Below are 19,455 nucleotides of genomic sequence, written 5' to 3' on the forward strand. Positions count from 1 at the left end.
TTTTTAAAATTCTCTCAGCAGCCTTACCATTTTAACTATTTATTATCACTATTCCATTTAAATAATATTTTTTTCATATATCTTTATTTTTTCTCTATTTAATATTTTTATAAAGAATCCTTCGTATCTATGAAATAAGAACATTATCGTGTGAGAGAGATGGGAGATGGGAGAAGAAAATGAGAGAAAAAAAGAAAAAAGTGTGTTGATCATGTGAGAGAGAAAGGTGAAACAAAATTTGGTGAGTGAGTTGATAAGTGAATATTACTCATCGGAATTGGTGAGTAATTTCACTCATCAAAACTTTTTGGCATTCCTAGTAGCCTCATCAAAATAGCTTTTTAATTATTTTGGTGAGCCAATTTGATGAAAACACTAAAAAACCACTCCCAGCAGCTTCACTATTTTAACCAAAAAGTTTTGATGAGTGAAATTACTCACCAATTCTAATGAGTAAATATTCACTCACTAACTCACTCACCAAATTTTGTTTCACCTTTCTCTCTCACATGATCAGCATACTTTTTTTCTTTTTTCTCTCATTTTCTTTTCCTATCTCCCATCTCTCTCACACGATAATATCATTTTTTCAAGGATACGAAGGATTCTTTGTAAAAATATTAAATAGAGAAATAATAAAAAAATCTAAAAAATTACTATTTAAATGGAATAGTGAATATTGACTAGTTAAAATTGTGAGGCTGTTGGAAAAATTTTAAAGTGGCTCACCAAAATAAAAATAAAAATAACTTTTAATTATTTTGGAGAGTAAAATTTAATGAGATTACTAAGAATGCTTTTGAGTTAGGGGTAACCACGATACAGACACTTTCTTTCTCTTCCCCTCTACTATTCTAATAACACCTGTATATACTTTCCTCAACCTCCTCCACGTGTAACTTCTATTAACCCACTATCTTTAACTCTCCTCAACCTCCTCCACGTGGTCCTATCAACTTCTGATCATCATCTCCATTCGATTACAGGCCACCCACCTAATTGTCCCAGGCACAGTTTCACTCAGAGCTCTGTCTCTCTTCATGGTTGAGCCTCAAACGACCATAAGATGGCTATCTCTCTGAATTCACTCGTGGGCTTCAGCTCGACGGTAAGTCTGTCCTTATTTCTCTCATTTAACTCCAGCGCTGCAGTTTTATTTATTTTTTTTGTTTCCTCTGCATGTCTGAATTCCCACTTCACTTTTATGAAGTTTCTTCTAGTGCTGTTGTCAAATTAGATTATGTTTTATGAGCCTATAAACTGGATATGTGTATTTTATATTGATTTTAGTTGTGAATAAAAGTGGCTATTAGATGGTGGAAGAGCTCAAACAAAATAAACAAAAGTTGAGTTTTTGAAAACAAATCAGAGGCTCACGATGAATTTGTAAATTTTAGTTTCTTATATATAAATTAATCCCAGATTTAACAAAATTTCGGTGTTATGATTCTCGAATTACAGAAGGGTGGAAAGGTTTTGGTTTTCTCTTTTATTAAGTAAAGAAAGTGGGGTTTAGGATCAAACTTTACTAAAATTTAAAGGGATCATGGAGGTTTATTGATAAAGTGTGGTGGGCTTCAGCACTTCCTGAAACCCCTTCGTCTAATGGAGTTCAAATATTTGTAGAAGGATTGCTTAAAATGCAGCTGTTGGCTGTCCTAGTATTTCCTGCATTATATCTATTATCTTACCCTCCAAAGTTATACATGATAATCAAAATGGTGTTTTAATCTCTTAACCTCAAACGGCAAAGGAGAATATTAGCAACTTACTGCAAAAATGTTAAATACATCTGTTGAAATATGGAAATTGGATCTGAGATTTCAGAAATCATAGACACAACAATTGAAGTTTTGATATCGAAAACATACTGCCTCATTTGGATTTCGTGCTTCCAAGCAATATCCTCAGGAAAAAAGGAAATGATTTCAAAGATAAGTTGGACTGCCAACTTACTCCTCACAGTTTCTAGGCTGTCTTCAAATGAAAGAAATGCCGTGATCCACTTATTGGCTGCACAAGGAGCAGCTTGACCACTAGAAGTGGCTCACATGCATTGATAGTCTCTCACAGTATTCTATAGCTCTCTGCCTATTAAAACTTTGCCTCTAGCTAGAATCAATCCATTAATTGGTTCAACCCATTACTCAAAATAATATGAATTGAGAAACATTTCATGATAATTCATATCTATTCAAGAGCTTATTTGCTGGGCCAAATCAGTTGCAGTTATTCAAATTATCTCTGGTAGATATTCATTTTTGTTGCAACTAGATTGATTATGAACTGCTAGTTTCAAGCTTTACTTTTATTCTGAGGGGATGCCTCTTTCTATCAAATGTCTTCTATTGCTGTATCTAGCATGTAGGTTGTCATGTCTCCTTTCAGGTTAAGCTTTAGTCAGAAGGGAATATTTTATCCGTCAAAACTACTTTTATGACTGAATTTGGAATAGTGGATGAGATGCATCTAAGTAGTTGATGCAACGTGATGTAGTGGGATCATAAAGACAAACAACAACATATTTACAACTCTTTCCAAAACCAAGAATTCAACCAAGGAATTGAGGCAAAATAGAAGAAAAACTCAAACTCGGAGTAATCCTTATTTGAAAACTGATAAAATATACCAAAACTACGTTTTAGGTTGTCTATAACAAGTATTTATAGGCAACAAACTCCTAAACCTAGTAAAAATTGAAAATAAGTTGGTTGACATATCTGCCGAAGCTCGTTCGAACGAGTATGTAAAAACTCAAGAAAACATGATACTTCATCACTCGTTCGTATGAACCTTCGGACGAGGTATCGAACGAGTACTATTGTGATTCCCCTGGAACATCTTGTTAGCAATCTCGTTTGTACGGGATAGTGAACGAGCTCTATTGCAAGCCTCTTGGATCAGCTTGTTTGTAGGAGATAGCAGATGAGCACTTTTGGAACTCCTTTGGTTCATCTCGTTCGTACGAGACTTCAGATGAGACAATGGACGAGCGCTTTTGGAACTCATATGGATCGTCGTGCGGGATTTCTGGCGAGACAACGAACGAGGTCTTATGGAACTCCTATGGATCACCTCGTCGTATGGGATCACAGACGAGACAGCGGACAAGCGCTTTTGGAACTCTTGTGGATCACCTTCTTGTAATCTTCTACATCAGCTCGTTTGTATGAGTCATAGACCTCGTATGAACGCCCGCCCCTGTCTGGTACAGTTTTCTGGACACTCGTGTCTACTCCCATCTTCCTCATAAACAACAAGTACACATCTCGAACTACGTCAGTGGTGTAATAGATATTATTTATTGCATTAGAAACTATTTGATGCACTATTATTTATTTTATGGGAACAAAGTTTCATGGTATACACGTTTTATCATTTTATATTTTTATGCAATTTAAATATATCTGGGTGACTTATTTCCCTTGATTATTTGCTCAAGCATCTTAATTACAAGTTGCAGGCCAATTACCAGAATGTGTCAAGATCTACTGTTGGAGCTTCAGTACCAAAAGTCACCCAATTCACACCCTTCCTAGGAAGGTTGGGATCAAGGAGTGTTGTAAAGGGAAAAAGATGGAGCTTGTCTCTCTCAGTTGCAGATAGTGATCGGCTTACAACAGAAACCAGTGATGAGGGTTCTGGAAACACAGAAAATCAGCAGTTGCAAGCTAGTGTTACTAATGAATTGGGGTCTCAACCCTTTGAAGCTTCTAACGGGTCCACAGTTTCTTCAGATATGAAGCAGGAGACATCACCATCTCGACAAACTATGCCAAAAAGATCACCAATGACAGCAAAGGAGAGACTAAGGGCTGCCCGGGTTCTCAATCGTTACACGGAATCAAAAGCAACTAAATCAGAAATGGGCAGCAGAGTTTTGGATGCAATGAGAGAAAGTGATGGTGGCAAGAAAAGATCTGGGCTCCCAGAAGCCCCTACAAACTTATTTGATGACAGCAAGCGAGGAATGCCAAAGCAGGGCCTAACTTTTGATTTTCCAGGGGGTTTTGATCTTTTTTTAATTGCCTTTTCATTTGTTTTTATCAGCACAGTGATGTTTGCTACGACGTACATTGTGTGGAAAGTTGGTGCAATCCATTTTAATGAGTACTAAGGTGGAGGACAGTGCGGTTCTGCATTTTTTGGACGAATTACCTTCTTAATTCTTCCTTGTAAATCACAAATTAGCTGAAGTCCAGGTACTTCGGATACCCATCTTTTGCAAGACTAGGATTTTGAATCTTTGTTTTCAGGCAGTATATATATGTACTTGATTGTACAAAAGATTTGCTCAGTCAAGAGTTATATGTCGGTGATCAACATTTACTGCTTGGGGTGCTGTTCTTGCTTCATAAAAGTGAAATTAATATGATAGTAAAAGTCAATCAATTCCTTGAACTTACTCCTGGAATTCTTATCTCAACTACTTGAAAGTAGAAATCACTTATTTCACGTGTAGGTTTTGTTGAGCATAGCCTTGACTTTTTCGGAACTTTTACTGCATATGCTGGTTAACCATAAGCTGAAGCTCTTGCGTGGTTCTTCACAAACTTATCTGGAATGCATTTCATACCATGTCAGTCTGTCAGATATGTACTGGAATGCATTTCATACCATGTCAGATATGTATTGATAGAAGGGAAAATTGTAGCCTAGTATATGAGCTTGCTCTTTTAGATAAATGAGTACTGGGTCTTCCCTTTCACAATTCACAGTACGTGGTGGTCCCTATCGCACTGCCAACTTGCGCGCTAAAACGCTACACTTAGGATAGAATTAAGGCTGATAATTTTTTACATGATCCATGAACCCAAATATAAAATTCACGTGTTAGAGTTGGGGGTTTGACCCATTTAATTAACTACTAACTAGGTCAATTTATAGTCTTATATTCATATTTCGAAACGAAACGACCCGAACCCCACACAATGTTTAGGACTGGCAATTTTGACACGACTCACGAACCTGACATCCAACACGAAACTAACAAGTTAAAGTTAAGGAGTTTGATTCGTTCAGTTAAATGAGTTGGGTTAGGGTTGACTTATATAGTCTTATACAAATATCTCGACATGATTCGAACCTGACATGTAAACATAAATCATCACACGTAGACTGAAAAAGGAGCTCCTATCAAAATTAAATTTGGCCCTTCATTCATGCTTCTGGTTTGTTCCTAGCCACACAAACACAATCGATTGGTTTTCCATAGGATGTATAAAAGAGTCAAAAGACCGTAATTGGAGATGATATATCATGTAAGACATGTATTTGATGCCAGCATATATCAGCTGTGAGCTGGGTTTTTGGTTAGATGCTTGTCACTAACCCAAGATCTTATCTAAACTGACCTTGTTATGTTTATCGTATGTTTTTTTGGTTCTTCTACATTGCCAACTTGTTGGACTGCTAGATTTGGCACACTTTTAATGCTGGATCTTGCCGACAATAAAATCTTGCTACTACTTTGTTGAAGAAATGGGACCCAAAAAGCGTGCACTCAGATGTCCCGAATGGATAGAACTTTAGAAGCGTAGAGAAAGAACAACATACGGGGAATCCTGAACACCACACAATATTGTGAGAGAAAACTTGGCAAAGTGAGTGGTTGATCAGAGGTCGTATCAAACTTTATGGGTGAGTTACAATGTATTGGACCCTACCTTTTTCACAAGGCCGTTGATGCTAATTGAAGCTCTCTAGCTCGATCGATCTCTGCTTTGCATTTGCTGTAGCTTCTCTAGGACTAGCTGGCTACCTTAAATCCTTAATCGAGAGAACGTGCGGAACTGGACAAACCAAGCCGCTATAGTGACTGGCCTCCTTGCATGCCTTGGAATTCTTCTCTGTCCAGCTTCGACCCATGAAGATGGTTGCTTCCAGTTGCTGAATATCCTGCCAAGATTTTAAAGATGAGTCTCTTTTGAGCATGAACTCAGAGATTGCTTTGTGCTTTCGACAAAAATGTTCCTTTGCTTTTGTAATGCTTTAGAAAAAAAATGTTAGTCTTATCTGCGTTATAACAAAAAAATAAAAAATAAAAAAGAAAAGAACAAAAGTTAAGTTACAATTATAAAGTCGATCTGGTATCCCTTAATAAGAAATCAATATGAGATTTGACACTTATGAGCACCTTTAGAGCATATATTCACATCCAGCTTAATTAGCAAATTTGCTATATGTTGTAGCTAAAAAATAACTTTTTTCTATTGTAGAAACCCACTTTTTCGAAGTACTTATATTCGACTCTCTATTTTAGCTATTCTATTTTAATATTTTTTTTAAGATTTTTTTTTTTTTTATTCTTTATGGAGAATTTGAGAGGAGATATATATATATAATGTTGGAGATTAAAAATGCTTACTTAATATTTCTTTAAATTGTTGAGTTGGATATATCTCATTTTGTTCCTCTTTGAACATCTCGGCTAGCCAAACTAGTTAGATAGATGAGAATGCTCTTTATAATTTATCCACGGGAAGTGCTAGAATTCCCACCCCCATCCCACTCCAATCCCACCAACCCTAAGTGTAAAAAGTTGAAAATTGATTTATTAAATAAAAAAATTAAAACACTTAGAGTTGGTGGGATTGGGGTGGGATAAGGGTGGGAATTCTAGCATTTTCCTTTATCCACTCAACATGCATGGACAATCCATCTACCCAATGTGAAAGTAACTTTAAGGAATTGGGTAGACCCACGTACCTTACCACAAAAATAGAAATAAAAATAAAGGTTAAAAAGTACGAAATTAGAAATGACAAAATACGAATTAACATTTAGTGCAATATCCCCATCCTATTACACTATATATGAGTAAAGGTAAGGGCTCCACCTCCTTGAACAAATGCATGAACAACTCGAAATTTATCTATCCGAACTGATCGATCGAACACCTGTTCAAATAGAATACCATGTCCTACACTCTCGTACGTATACCCTAAATCGCATTGTATCTCTACCCAAAAAAAAAAAAAACCATCGAGAAACGCGCAACAATTAATGTTTTAGTACAGCACAATTAATGAAGCAATTGATTGTAGTTCAAAGTTCAATCATACTTGTAATTCACACCCAAAGAAATTAAACGAGGAAAAGAAGAAAGAAAACAAATTAAACCCTACCTAATTAAGGACACCATGCACGAATTTAGTAGAACGTACGAGTTCCCACCAACCGAAACAGTTGGTAATTCCAGTGTGGTAAACTACTTTTGGCGGATTACAACCCCCAATGGTAATGGATCATCCTCTAGATCTACCACTCGATAGTTCAAAATAAATATCTACTTCCATGCTACTGTTAAAGTTTTGTGTCTAATTTTTGGTGAGCATGGCTTTGTTTGTTAATTCTTTTTGTTTTTCAATAAAAAAATTCATTAACAAATAATTTAAATACAAAATACTTTTTTTAAAGCAAAAGAAAAAAGAAAAAAGGCCTTCCAAAACACGTTAACATGTATTTTTCTGTGTCTAGATCTTCAAGATCCTTTCAACTCTTAAAGTTGTGTGTTATATTTATCAGCAAATTGTCAAATTGAGGTGACAGGCAAACAGGGACAAACACGATTTTCATATTGACCAATGAAAGATTACTGGGTATCACACCAATCACAATCAAGATAAGAAGATCACACAATATTGCTAGCACAAGAAACAGTGGCCGTAGAGACTGTCATAAAAGGCAGAGAGAGTTGGGAGTACTACTCCGATTAGTGAGGCTTGCGTTTAGGGCCGGCCATGGAGAAGTGCTATTATTCTGGATGGCCTGAAGAAGGGGAAGAAAAGTGGGCTCATTTGCAGTGTCATGCTGCACTAAACGAGGAGTCGTCCTATCTAGTCCCCTGGCCGCTACCGCCTCATGACCATGTATCATCAGCGTCCACCTGCTCCAGATTCCAATTCCATGGCTTCCCAACTGAAGGAGGAGGGGTTGGAGAAGATGGAGGCGCAACTGCTTCCAAGAGCCATAGCCAAGCAGAGAAGCGGCGCAGGGACAGGATTAATGCGCAGCTTGCAACTCTTAGGAAACTGATTCCCAAGTCTGATAAGGTAAAAAAAAGGAAAAATCTGTGTGTTTTCACATGATTCTATGCATATTCTGTATGCGTATGTTAGAATCTGAAAGAAATTAATGAGTTGTTGTTATACGTAGATGGACAAGGCGGCTCTATTAGGAAGAGTGATTGACCATGTGAAGGATCTCAAGCGAAAAGCAACGGAAGTTAGCAAAGCCTGCTCGCTTCCAACAGAAGTAGATGAAGTAACCATTGACTGTGATCTTGGTCAAGACGTAAACCTCACTAAATTAGACAAAGCCGGCGACAACAATATTTTCATAAGAGCTTCATTTTGCTGTGATGATCGGCCGGAGCTGTTTCCGGAGCTCATCCAAGTCCTCAACGGCCTACGACTGACGGCAGTTAAAGCCGATATAGCGAGTGTGGGTGGCAGAATTAAGAGCACGTTGGTTCTTTGCACCAAGGAAAGTGATGAGGCGGGCGTTTGCCTTAACACTCTCAAACGGTCCCTTAAATTAGTTTTGTCTAAACTTGCTTCGTCTTCTATGGTATCGAATTGTCGAATTAGAAGCAAAAGGCAGAGGTTCTTCTTGCCTTCTTACTATTCACAATAATCTTGCCGATCGACGAACATTTCTCATGAATTCTGGGTCGTATCAGAGTTACACTGCTTTATTTTTCTTCTTTTTTACCTCCCTTGAGAGTTGAGACATGCGCTGTCCCCGAACAGTCACTGTCAGGGAAACGTAGAAATGTTCGGTGGCACGGCCAAAGTACTCGAATCATTCATGTCGTTTCCTTTCCTACCATATAAAAGAAGGGGATCGAGTTCATTGTATGAAGACACTTTCTCTTATGTGCCTCTAAATAACAGTTGCTTTTTTTTCTCTTCTTTTCTTTCTTTAATTAATGTGTTTTGGAGAGTGATATAAAAGTGATTTTTTTCTTTGGGTTAAATATAAAATTGCCTCTCGTGGTATGCAAATTTTATTTTTTGTCTCCTGAATTTTAATTTTTATCATAAGTGGTACTTGTAATATGAAAAAAAGATAAAAATGGTACTTTCGTCCATTTTTCAATCTAAAACTGATAGAACTCCAAGTTAGTATCACTTGGCACCATTCAAAATACAATACGTGGCCACGATATTTTTTTTAAAAATAAAATAAAAATTAAGGCTTTTTTTTTAAAAAAAAAGCCTTTTTTTTAAAAAAAAAAAAAAAAAATGCAATACGTGGCCATGTGGCCCAAAAGCCACCCCTACAATTTTATTTTTTATAAAAGCCTTAAATATTTTTTAAAAAATAATGTGGCTACATGTTAAATTTTGAATGGTGCCATGTGGCACTGACGTAGATTTTCTTCAGTTTTAGATGGAAAAATAGACTGAAGTACCGTTTCTATTTTTTTTCATACTACAAGTACTACCTATAATAAAAATTAAAACTCAGAGAACAAAAGATAAAGTTTGAAAACCACGTGGAGTAAGTAGGTATTTAACCTTTTTTTTTTTTTTTTTTCTTTTTATCTTTTTTGTATTTTAAGAGTGTTTATATTTAAATTGTTTGTTAATATTTTTTTTAAAATAGACAGTAAAATATTAACAAACAAAACTAATAAATTAAATTATTTAATTAATATTTTAAACTTACGGGTGAATTTAAATTCTTCCTCAACCACCGAGCCCAACAACGAAAAATAAAATATAATTATCCCATTAATATTTTTTAACACACTTCCTCACTCAATAAATGAGTCTTAACTAAATTATGGAGTTAAGTTCAAACCAGATCTAGACCTTTATTATGCTTATGTGAAATAAATATTTATATTAATGTAATTATTTTTTATTTAAAAAAAAAAAAAAAAAAAGAAGAAACAAGCCTAACACATGCAATCTAGACCTCTTATCACATCCGTAGCAGGAAGCAGAGCAACAATTTCAGTGCAGCAATAATTGAGGGGAGAAGAGTGATTTGATAACTGATATTTTGAAGTCAATAATCAGTAGTTTTACTTTTACCACTACTAAGAAAGTTTTAGTTGCTGTCAGACTGACATATATAATAATTCGTTAATATATACTTGGTCTTTCGGACAAGTTGCTGTGATTGGACATTCTGGTCCACAGAAACACTCGAGTATTCATGAGACACATTCCAACTCCAAGTAAAGTAACCGACTCCCTTCAAAAGTAACCGACTGTATCCAACTCCAAGGTGCTTAATTGCCATGAGTGTATCCACAGACTACAGAGAGACTTATACATTTTAAATTGAGAATTTTTATATTTTATTTTTATCCGATCTTGTTCATGTGGCACCGTTAATTAATTATTGTTTTAAGAAAAAATATTTAAGAATTAATCATATCAACAAGATGAAATAAAAGTGGGAGTATACAATATTACTCTTTTGAATTTTAGAAATTAATGTTATACACTATTTTTGTTTCGCTTTATGTGGCATTGCAAATCCACAATTGTTAAAAAATAAAAAAAATTAAGAATCAATTAAATGTGTCACATCAGTAGAATAAGACTAAATTGTGGTGTATAGCATTATTCTTCGGCATAAGTGCTTACCCAAATGTAAGAAAGCATGATAGGTGAATGCATAAGTTTTTTTATGATTCTCTCTCTCTGTTTCTTTAATCATTTTTCTCTCCCTCTTTCTCTTCTCTACCTTTCATCAAAGAGAAAGTATATATTTGGTAAATGAAATAAAACTAATAATATTTAAATGATATATATAGAAAAATAATAGATAATCGAATGTACGTAATGAATCCATTTGGTAAAATAAAATAAAAGTGTAGCTTTTAGTTAAGTATTTTATATATAAACATAGGGAATCCATTTCGAATGCTCTTAACTTCTTAAGATACAAGTTCTTCCTTCACAAATATTGGTTTCATTATACATTGTTGGGTACTAGTTTAAATTGGGGAGTCTTTTACGTACTCTAGACAAGAAAAGGCTAAAATGGAAAAACATTGAATTGAGTTGAAGATTTTTTTTTTAAAAAAAATCAACCTATTAAATTGATTTTTGTTCTTAGAACATGTAATTTTTACATGCATTTTTACGGTATACTACATACTCAACCCCATTCCACTGGGCTAATGGGAACTTGGATAAGTCTTTACTAAAAAAAAAAAAAAATCAAAGGGCTCATGGGTACTGCCATATCAATGAAATAAGAGTGAGATAAGAGTTGAGAATTTTTAATTACTTCCATTTTGAATAGAGTAATCTTAAAGAGAAGTGCTATTTTTCTTTCCCTTGTCCAACTCTATCCTTATTTTTTTCGAATTCACAATTGAATCTATGAATCTAAAAAAAAGTTGGACAAGAGATGAAAGAATAGGAGGTTCCAATTCTAAATATTCATCTCCCATACCATTTGGTTGATGTGGCAATGCCCATCAGCTATTGGATTTATTATTATTATTATTATTTTGATAAAGACTGATTAAAGGGATGATGGGCACTGCCAAATCAACACATCAGTATGGGATTGTGATAAGAGATGAATACGTAGCATTTCTCATTTTAATAATATAACAAAACATTAAAAATGTATATGAGAATCATGTACTCTAACAAATGGGTAGGAGATGGGTAATTTCTCATCAATTTAATAGATCGAATTGAAAGAATTTATTTTACTCCAATTTCAAAGAAAACTTTATCAAAAAACATATATCTCGTTTGGTAATAGTTTAAAAAAATACTTTTATGTATTCAAAACAAAAAATACATATTTTTCAATATCATTAATCAACAATTCAAAACACAAAATACTTTTTAAATGTAAACCTCATTTAAAAAAAAAAAAATTAAACTTAAACTTAAACTTATAACCTTTTATATCATATCAAAACAATTTTTAAATTAAAAAAAATTAAAGAAAAACTTTTTAAAACCATTATCAAACGTACCCAATTATTTTTTATTCTTTTTTTGACTTATGCTCCGTTTGTTTTGGTGTAAAATGATTTTTGGAAAATGATTTCGGCATTTTCCGGTGTTTGGTAGGGGCGAAAATAATAGTCAACCGGAAAATGATTGTTTGACTGAAAACCCTTAGTAAATTTCGGAAAATGATTTACACTTTTTAAAGCGTAAATCATTTTCCAAAAACGCCAGATGCATTTGACTCCTATTAAACGACACAGTCGACCTTCGCTTCAAGCAGTCGACAATCATCGAAATCTTGCCGGTACCGAAATCCGATAGCATTCGGTCTATGTCGCTAGAATTCGACGACAGAATCTGGCTAGAAAATTCCGGCTAGATTCCGGCGGTTCTGGCATATTCTGGCCAGTATGCCGGAATCCGGCTGTTATGTGCCGGAATCCGGCCAACCCAGATTTCGACGAAACTGTTCGGATTCCGGCCTTTATCTTGAATTCTGGTTATAGTAGCCGGAATGACAGAATCCGATAAAAGTGGTCGGAATCCTATCGATTAGTGATGGAATCTCGTCTTCGGTAATTTTTATATTATTTTACATTAATATTTATATGTTTGGAATAAAAATTGATTTTTATAATTTAATATGATTGAATAAAAACATTAAAAAAAATTTGTGATTTTCCGTACGCGCCAAACACCGAAAAATGCTTTCAGCGAAAAATATTTTCAGAAAAATGACTTCCCTGAAATCATTTTTAAACAAACGGAGCATAAGTTAAAATTAAATTTTCCAATCGAAAAAGTTGGACTAAATCAGAAGGTCCAAAAAAAAGGGGAAATGGGCCAAATGGAGTCACTAACATGACGGATCTAAACGGCCGAAACAAAACTGAAATCTCGGTCCAATTAACCAATCGATCCGCATCAAACCTACAGCGATCGACAGTTTCGTTTCGATAATCGAATTCTAGGAAAACCAAGTTTACAGCTACTACTGCGAGCAAAAGTAGACAAAGAAGAGCACGTAGGAGGGGTTAATATACGGCGGCTTGTTCGTGTGTCTACCGTTACAATGACACCGTTACTCTCTCACCTACTTCCCCGCAATCTTCGTATACGCGTAGCCGTTACACGTTATGTCGCCGTATTCCAGTTTGTAAATTTCAAAACAAAGAAAGGAAAAAAAAAAAAAGATTAAATAAGATAAACACCGAGAGTTGAGAGACCTAACTGCCACAGTTTCGGAGCTGTACATTACACCAAGAGCCGTTGAATTCATAAAATCCCAAGCTTTTAGAATTCTTAGGAAAGTCCGTTACTCCGATCAGTTAGAAGCAGAGGCAGTTATAACTCCCACCATCTCTCACCCACTTCAAAACTCAAAACCCCATTTCCAATCCATGCACGCACACAAAATAAAAAGCAATGAAATAACAGAAACAAGTAAGTCGTTATGCGAAGCAGCGGTTTTACGGTTCACACCAACAACCCCTCCCATCATCAAACTGACGCCAATATAATCTCATGAGAAACAATCAAACCCCCGCAAGAAATCTCTAAAAAATCCACAGAGGATTGTGTGAAAATGGTGAGTGTAATCCAGAAGAAGAACGGTGGTGATCGAATCAAGGGGTCGTGGAGCCCGCAAGAGGACGCCACTCTGATCAAGCTAGTGGGGCAGCATGGCCCACGCAACTGGTCTCTGATAAGCCAGGGCATTCCTGGCCGGTCCGGCAAATCCTGTAGGTTACGGTGGTGCAATCAGCTCAGCCCGACGGTGCAGCACCGCCCATTTACGCCCGCGGAGGACGATATCATATTCCGGGCTCATGCCGTCCACGGCAATAGGTGGGCAACCATAGCCCGCATGTTGCCCGGGCGAACTGACAACGCGATCAAGAACCACTGGAACTCCACGCTACGACGTCGTCGCGAGTTTTCGTCCGAGTCAGAGTCGGGGCTGAAGCGGCAGAGATTGAGTGCGTCTCCGGAGCACAGTAGTTCCGATGGGGAAAAGGGTTTGGTGGGGCCCGAAGAGACTTCGCTGACGCTCTCGCTATCCTTACCTGCGGGTGAGAAACCGGGGGACGAGGAGGACGAGGATGAGGAAGAAGAGGAGGAAGAGGAGGAGGTTGTGGTGAAGGGCGATGAGGAGGCGGCACGTGGTGGGAGGAAAGAGGAGGAGACATGTTTGGTGACGATCATGCAGAAGATGATAGCGGCGGAGGTCAAGAGTTACATGGATAGTTTACGGGCTACGAATGGGCTTGCACCTGGCTCTGACCCTGAGGCGGCGCAGGCCCAAAAGGCTCTCTAGGTCTCATATATAATAGTCTAGTGCTTTCTCTTTTATAAATTTTTAGTTTCCGCTAAAGTATTCAAATCGGGATGAGAAGGTTTAGTACTTCCACTGTTTCCTCGTTTTATACATTCTAATATCTTCAGGCATATACAAATTTGTTTTATCATTAATGGTGGGTTTTTATTTTTATTTTTTTATTTTTATTATGAATAAAGTTTTCTTTCAGAATTTGAGTAAATTTTTCAATTTAGTCTATTAAAATGACATCAGTCATACCATATTAATCCTATTAAGGTAGATATGTCACATACCCAATTAATCATTTTTTCTTTTTCTTTTTTTTAATAATAAAGATTGAGTAGTTCTCATTGATTCATAATAGAAGAGGCTTAATTAGCCATTACAGAGGGCTGAATATGTGGAGGACAAACTCCCAACCAAGCACAATTGATCAATTGAGATATAGCGACTTCTCCCATCAAATGAGCTGCTGTATTAGCAGAACGTTTAACATGTTTTATTAGCACAGTTTGTATTCGCTCCAACAAAAGTTTGGTGTCGTTGATCAAGTGTCCATGGGAACTCCAACATGCAGTTCATTGACACAGGGCGTTCACAACTAATTGTGCGTCTCCTTTTAAGACCACTTTCTCCAGCCCATTATCGACACAGAATTTCGTTGCCTCCCAAATTGCAAGAGCTTTTGTGGTGGTAGGGTCTGGAAGCAAAGGAAGCCACTTCGCCTTAGTTGCCACCACGTCCCCCTGATCATCTCGAACAACCAAACCAATCCCCATCCTTCGCATGTCCTTGTTGAGAGCTGCGTCCCAGTTTAGCTTCACAAAACCTACCGGAGGACAATCCCATGTTGGAGGAAACGAAATAGCCGACTCAGCAACATCATGCTCCCCCTCATTTGCATTCTCCAGCTCTTCCATTATTCGTTTTGCCCTTTGGATTAGGTTAGTCGGGAAATCAAAGCACTTTCTAAATACGTAGGAATTCCTACGAAGCCAAATAAGACGCATAAGATTGAGGATTTCTGCAAAAGCTGTCTTCTCCAACTTTTCCCGCAAATGCCGTATGAAACTTAAACTCTTTGCCTCTTGTAAGGACAATTTCAGCACCCTTCTACAACTCTCTTGCCAAACCGCCATCGTAGCAGGGCAACTTCACAAAGTATGGAAAATAGTTTTAGGCTGAGATAGGCAAAGAGGGCAGTAGGGGTTTTCAAGTATCCCTTTCCGGAATAAGACCTTTTTCGTGGGAAAGATGTCATCACATTCTCTAAGAACATATGGTAATTTAGTATAAATTGGATTGAAATAATTTTTTCCAATTCAATACAAAAGAAAACTTTATTCAATTATCCCCAATGCTTACTCATTAGTTTCATTTAAGTGCCTTGCAAAGGACAGAATTTTCCCCAAAACGTTCGGTTTAGCATGTGAAAAACACTTTCGTTTCTTAATAGCATATGTCCATATGATTCTCACATGCAACATTTTATAAAAAATTCCTCTAGTTAATATTATAGAAAAAAAAAAATACTTCTTACATGCTCAAACGACACAGTAATTGCATACTCAAAAGGACACATAGCAATTACATAGACTGTCAGCATTTTTTTTTTTAATTAAAATTTATATCTACGTCTAGCTCAGCTAAATCCAAACGAAACTGTGAAGAGAAATATCATCCGTTGAACACGAGAATCAAAGAACGCAAACAAATTGATAAGAAATGAGAAATCAAATTCTAGATTTTCAAATATAGAAAATCCCATCAAACTGTTGACGGCAAAGATAAACTTCTCTAGAAGTTATATGAAGTAAAATAAAATTGGATGAACTAGTTTCTTTTGCGTACTTTCAAAAAATAGAGGGATCTGAAGTTTTGATTCCTAAATAATCGATACGTAAAAGCTCCAAAAATCAACATTTCAAGTTCGTCTGGAGCCACACAATAAGAGATTTGATCAAATATTACCATTAGATCTTGAAAGCCCTGGTTGTCATCTATTGTATCCACATGGATAAAATCTACATAGACGAAAGCTTTCCATCCTTTACTATGGTGCTATTGTGATAGATATTTTCAAAAAAACCCATGAGATTAATTTTTATGATTGCGCAAGATTCAGAATTTGTGCACAAAAGCGAGCTAATATTAATCTGAGCTAAATGTTAGCCAAGACATCATAAGAAGATGATTTCAGAATTAATCTACACCATTGAACATACTTAACCATACGCATTGTACAGACAGAGAGCGCACATCAATTTTTTTTTTTTTTTTTTTTACTTTTTATAACCGGAGTACCAGAGAATTCAATCCGACAAGATCCTATGAACACCGTGCAAAACATCCTCTTCAGACAGGTCGGGTAAGAGTCCAAATAGGTCGGGTAAGAGAGCACACACATTGATGTTCACCTAAAAGTAAATGAAAAACCAAAACACACATCTAAACCTGACAAAAACATAAAGGGAGCAGCACATCATCACTATTGCAGAAGCATATCCTACATACACCACAAACTGCGAGTCCAAATGGTTAGACAGTGGAGGCTTTCCATTGCTTGACATAAGGGACTGACCCTTGCCTTGCTGCTGTAGAGCAGGAACCTACTTGTAGGGGAGGATTCAGTAGGGGATAACCTTTCAGTAGGACACCTGCCTTTGGTAGGGCCGGAACCATTCTTAAGGGGAGGGAACCTTTGCCAAGGGGAGAATTTGTATGATGTACGTCATCTATGGTATAGATCGCCTTCATAAGCCACCACCCAATATAAATCAAGGGAGCACACAACCATTGCAGCAATAACACACTTTATTCTTAAGTGCAAATCTAAACCCTAAACACCCAAAGACTTACTTTATTCAAGAGGCACATAACCCTTGTAGCAATCACACCCTTTTTACACAAAATGCATGTCCTTTTGAACAAAACTCAGTGGAATGTCATTATTAAATAGCCCACGATCTTATAATCTCCTTACACTTACAAATGGCTAAAGTTAAGAATCAAAACAGCTAGTCATCTAGGCTACAGGTTGCAAGTCAAGCCTTTATCTAACCACCAAAGATGATCCTTCTGAAAAAACCACACAACAAAGGAAATTCTACACTAAGCATAAATACTTTTCAACATATAGGCCATGGAGAGAGCTGCCCAAGGCACTCTATGAACTCATTCATCAAAAAATAAAGCCCAACAAAAGCCTAGATGCCAAACACATAATCAAATCCAAGTGCAACCAGCTGCCAACCACACTTTGAAAAGGCACACCTTCAACATAACATGATAGCAGTATCTATGGCCGGAAACTGTGATATTATATTAATCAAACCTATAAACTAATCATCTCAAAAACAATTCCTTTCTTTCATCCAACATATTTTCAGCGAGCCACAAAGGAAACCATAATGAATTTCAGAACATCACAAACATAAAAAATAAATAGCGAATACCCAATTTCCACATCACTATAATTATCAAAGTTTAAAAGTGCAATACGAAATTTCATTAAGCAATAACATAAATGCAGTTTTCAGACCTTTAATCCAAACATAAAAACAGAAAAAACGCTACGACTCTCTAATCAGTAAACGATTAGACACCAAAACAACGACGATTTATTGATGGTAGAAGAACTACTTCGATCTCTGCCTCATCTTTCGGCGCTTCCTCTTCAACCTCCTCATACGCTTCTTCTTCCACTGAAAAGACCCAGAAATAAACCAGAAACCGAAAATAAAGTTAATTTTCAAAGCAAACAGATAGTAAGGTTCGAGAAAGGGGCATTCAATACACCGAGCTTACCTTGGCTCGCATGGTGATTCGGCGCCTTAGTCCTCCTTGCTACCTCGCTACAAAAACCCTAATCTGCGCAGAAAGCAAATGGTCTAGACGCTAGTATGGTCTTACGCTTTGGAGAGTATTTATAGTGATTCGAGAAGAAACCCTAATGCATAGTCGGCTAGATTCGGGCTTTTGGAGATTATTGGGCTGCTTATCTTTCAGATGAGCAGGCTCAAACGTTCGCTGAAATACTGGGCTTCTCTACAGCCCACGTATAATGGGCTTCTCTACGGCCCTTATACCTGGGCTTCGGACGACGATAAAAGTAATTGAGCTTGGACGTTGGGCAGGTAGATTGGTTAAGGTTGTGTTTGGGTATATCTCTTTCTTATATATGTATTTGTTCTTCTTTTTTTTTCATAAATTGATTGTGTATTTGACGTGCATAATATATCCCAATCTTAGGTGGGAAAAAAGGCTATATACTAACTTAAGCAATTCCTAGCTTGTTAGATATCAATATGTTCTTTTAAATTTATGAATTAAGGTCATAATGCCATATTGAGGCCGGCCTTATATGATTGAAATTAAACGAAGATAAGATAAAGTTGCCTCATAATCTACCACCTACCCCCAAATGTTCACAATTTTTTTAATGAATAACGGTTTTCACTTGAAACATTTATACAAATTATCAATTTAAAGCAGCTTTTTAATATGGGTTTAACTTGGATCCAGTTTGAGTTAAAACTTAATCCGTTAAGATTGAAACACGTGTTCTATAACAAGACACAGAGACCATGTACCCAAATTCTAGCTGAAACTGGATACAAGCCAATCCTTTTAACATATGCTGTTCTCATCATAGCTCTATTGTCAAATGCCGGATTAGGATCCTCTCAAATTATCTCTTAGAATTTGATAGAATTCAGGTAGGTGATTGTGAGAGACAACTTATGAGACCCACCTGACCAAATAGAAATTAGGTTGTCAAATCACTTATTCAGTCAGGTAAATCTCATAATTTGTCTCTCACAATTACATACTTGAATTTTCTCAAATTCAAACAAATAATTTGAAAAAATCTTAATCCTCAAATGCCTAGTTTGGACATTAATGTGGGCAACTGGGGCTAATAAGAGAGAAGCAATGCCCGGCCATGATTCGGATAGGGGATATAGCCACCTTTCTACCCACTCCATGAATCAAGTTCCGTCAGTGGCTTGTCTTTAATAGCAAGAAGAAAATAGGCCAAAAAAAAATCCAAAAAATTTGGAAAAATTGACATGCCCCACAAAGGAACAAACCTACCAAATGCCTCAGAATCAGAAGCCCATCACTCCAACTTAGGTATGTAATTACTCAACGGCCCATCAATTCTCACCCAATTTGAGCAAGGACTTACAA

At 36.5% G+C, this 19,455-nt stretch overlaps 3 protein-coding genes and 1 long non-coding RNA gene across 4 annotated transcripts; 3 read left to right on the forward strand and 1 right to left on the reverse strand.

The window, feature by feature from the left end:
* Nucleotides 1-927: 927 nt before the first annotated feature.
* On the forward strand, nucleotides 928-4,426 carry LOC133864892 (uncharacterized). The gene is made up of 2 exons (XM_062301326.1): nucleotides 928-1,108; nucleotides 3,464-4,426. Exons 1-2 carry the CDS (start codon nucleotides 1,067-1,069, stop codon nucleotides 4,115-4,117), a joined length of 696 nt encoding a protein of 231 aa, XP_062157310.1. The 5' UTR covers nucleotides 928-1,066; the 3' UTR covers nucleotides 4,118-4,426.
* Nucleotides 4,427-7,580: 3,154 nt separating this feature from the next.
* Nucleotides 7,581-8,987, forward strand: LOC133863782 (transcription factor bHLH51). The gene is made up of 2 exons (XM_062299874.1): nucleotides 7,581-8,054; nucleotides 8,158-8,987. Exons 1-2 carry the CDS (start codon nucleotides 7,743-7,745, stop codon nucleotides 8,635-8,637), a joined length of 792 nt encoding a protein of 263 aa, XP_062155858.1. The 5' UTR covers nucleotides 7,581-7,742; the 3' UTR covers nucleotides 8,638-8,987.
* Nucleotides 8,988-13,312: 4,325 nt separating this feature from the next.
* Nucleotides 13,313-14,413, forward strand: LOC133862262 (transcription factor MYB77-like). The gene has a single exon (XM_062298034.1). It carries the CDS (start codon nucleotides 13,528-13,530, stop codon nucleotides 14,257-14,259), a length of 732 nt encoding a protein of 243 aa, XP_062154018.1. The 5' UTR covers nucleotides 13,313-13,527; the 3' UTR covers nucleotides 14,260-14,413.
* Nucleotides 14,414-17,738: 3,325 nt separating this feature from the next.
* On the reverse strand, nucleotides 17,739-18,211 carry LOC133863986 (uncharacterized). The gene is made up of 2 exons (XR_009899456.1): nucleotides 18,070-18,211; nucleotides 17,739-17,966 (listed from the first exon to the last, which is right to left on the reverse strand). It is a non-coding gene; the product is annotated as an uncharacterized LOC133863986 (long non-coding RNA).
* Nucleotides 18,212-19,455: the final 1,244 nt, after the last annotated feature.

The sequence above is a fragment of the Alnus glutinosa genome, chromosome 3 (genome assembly GCF_958979055.1).
Source record: "Alnus glutinosa chromosome 3, dhAlnGlut1.1, whole genome shotgun sequence".
In the NCBI taxonomy this organism is placed as follows: Eukaryota; Viridiplantae; Streptophyta; class Magnoliopsida; order Fagales; family Betulaceae; genus Alnus; species Alnus glutinosa.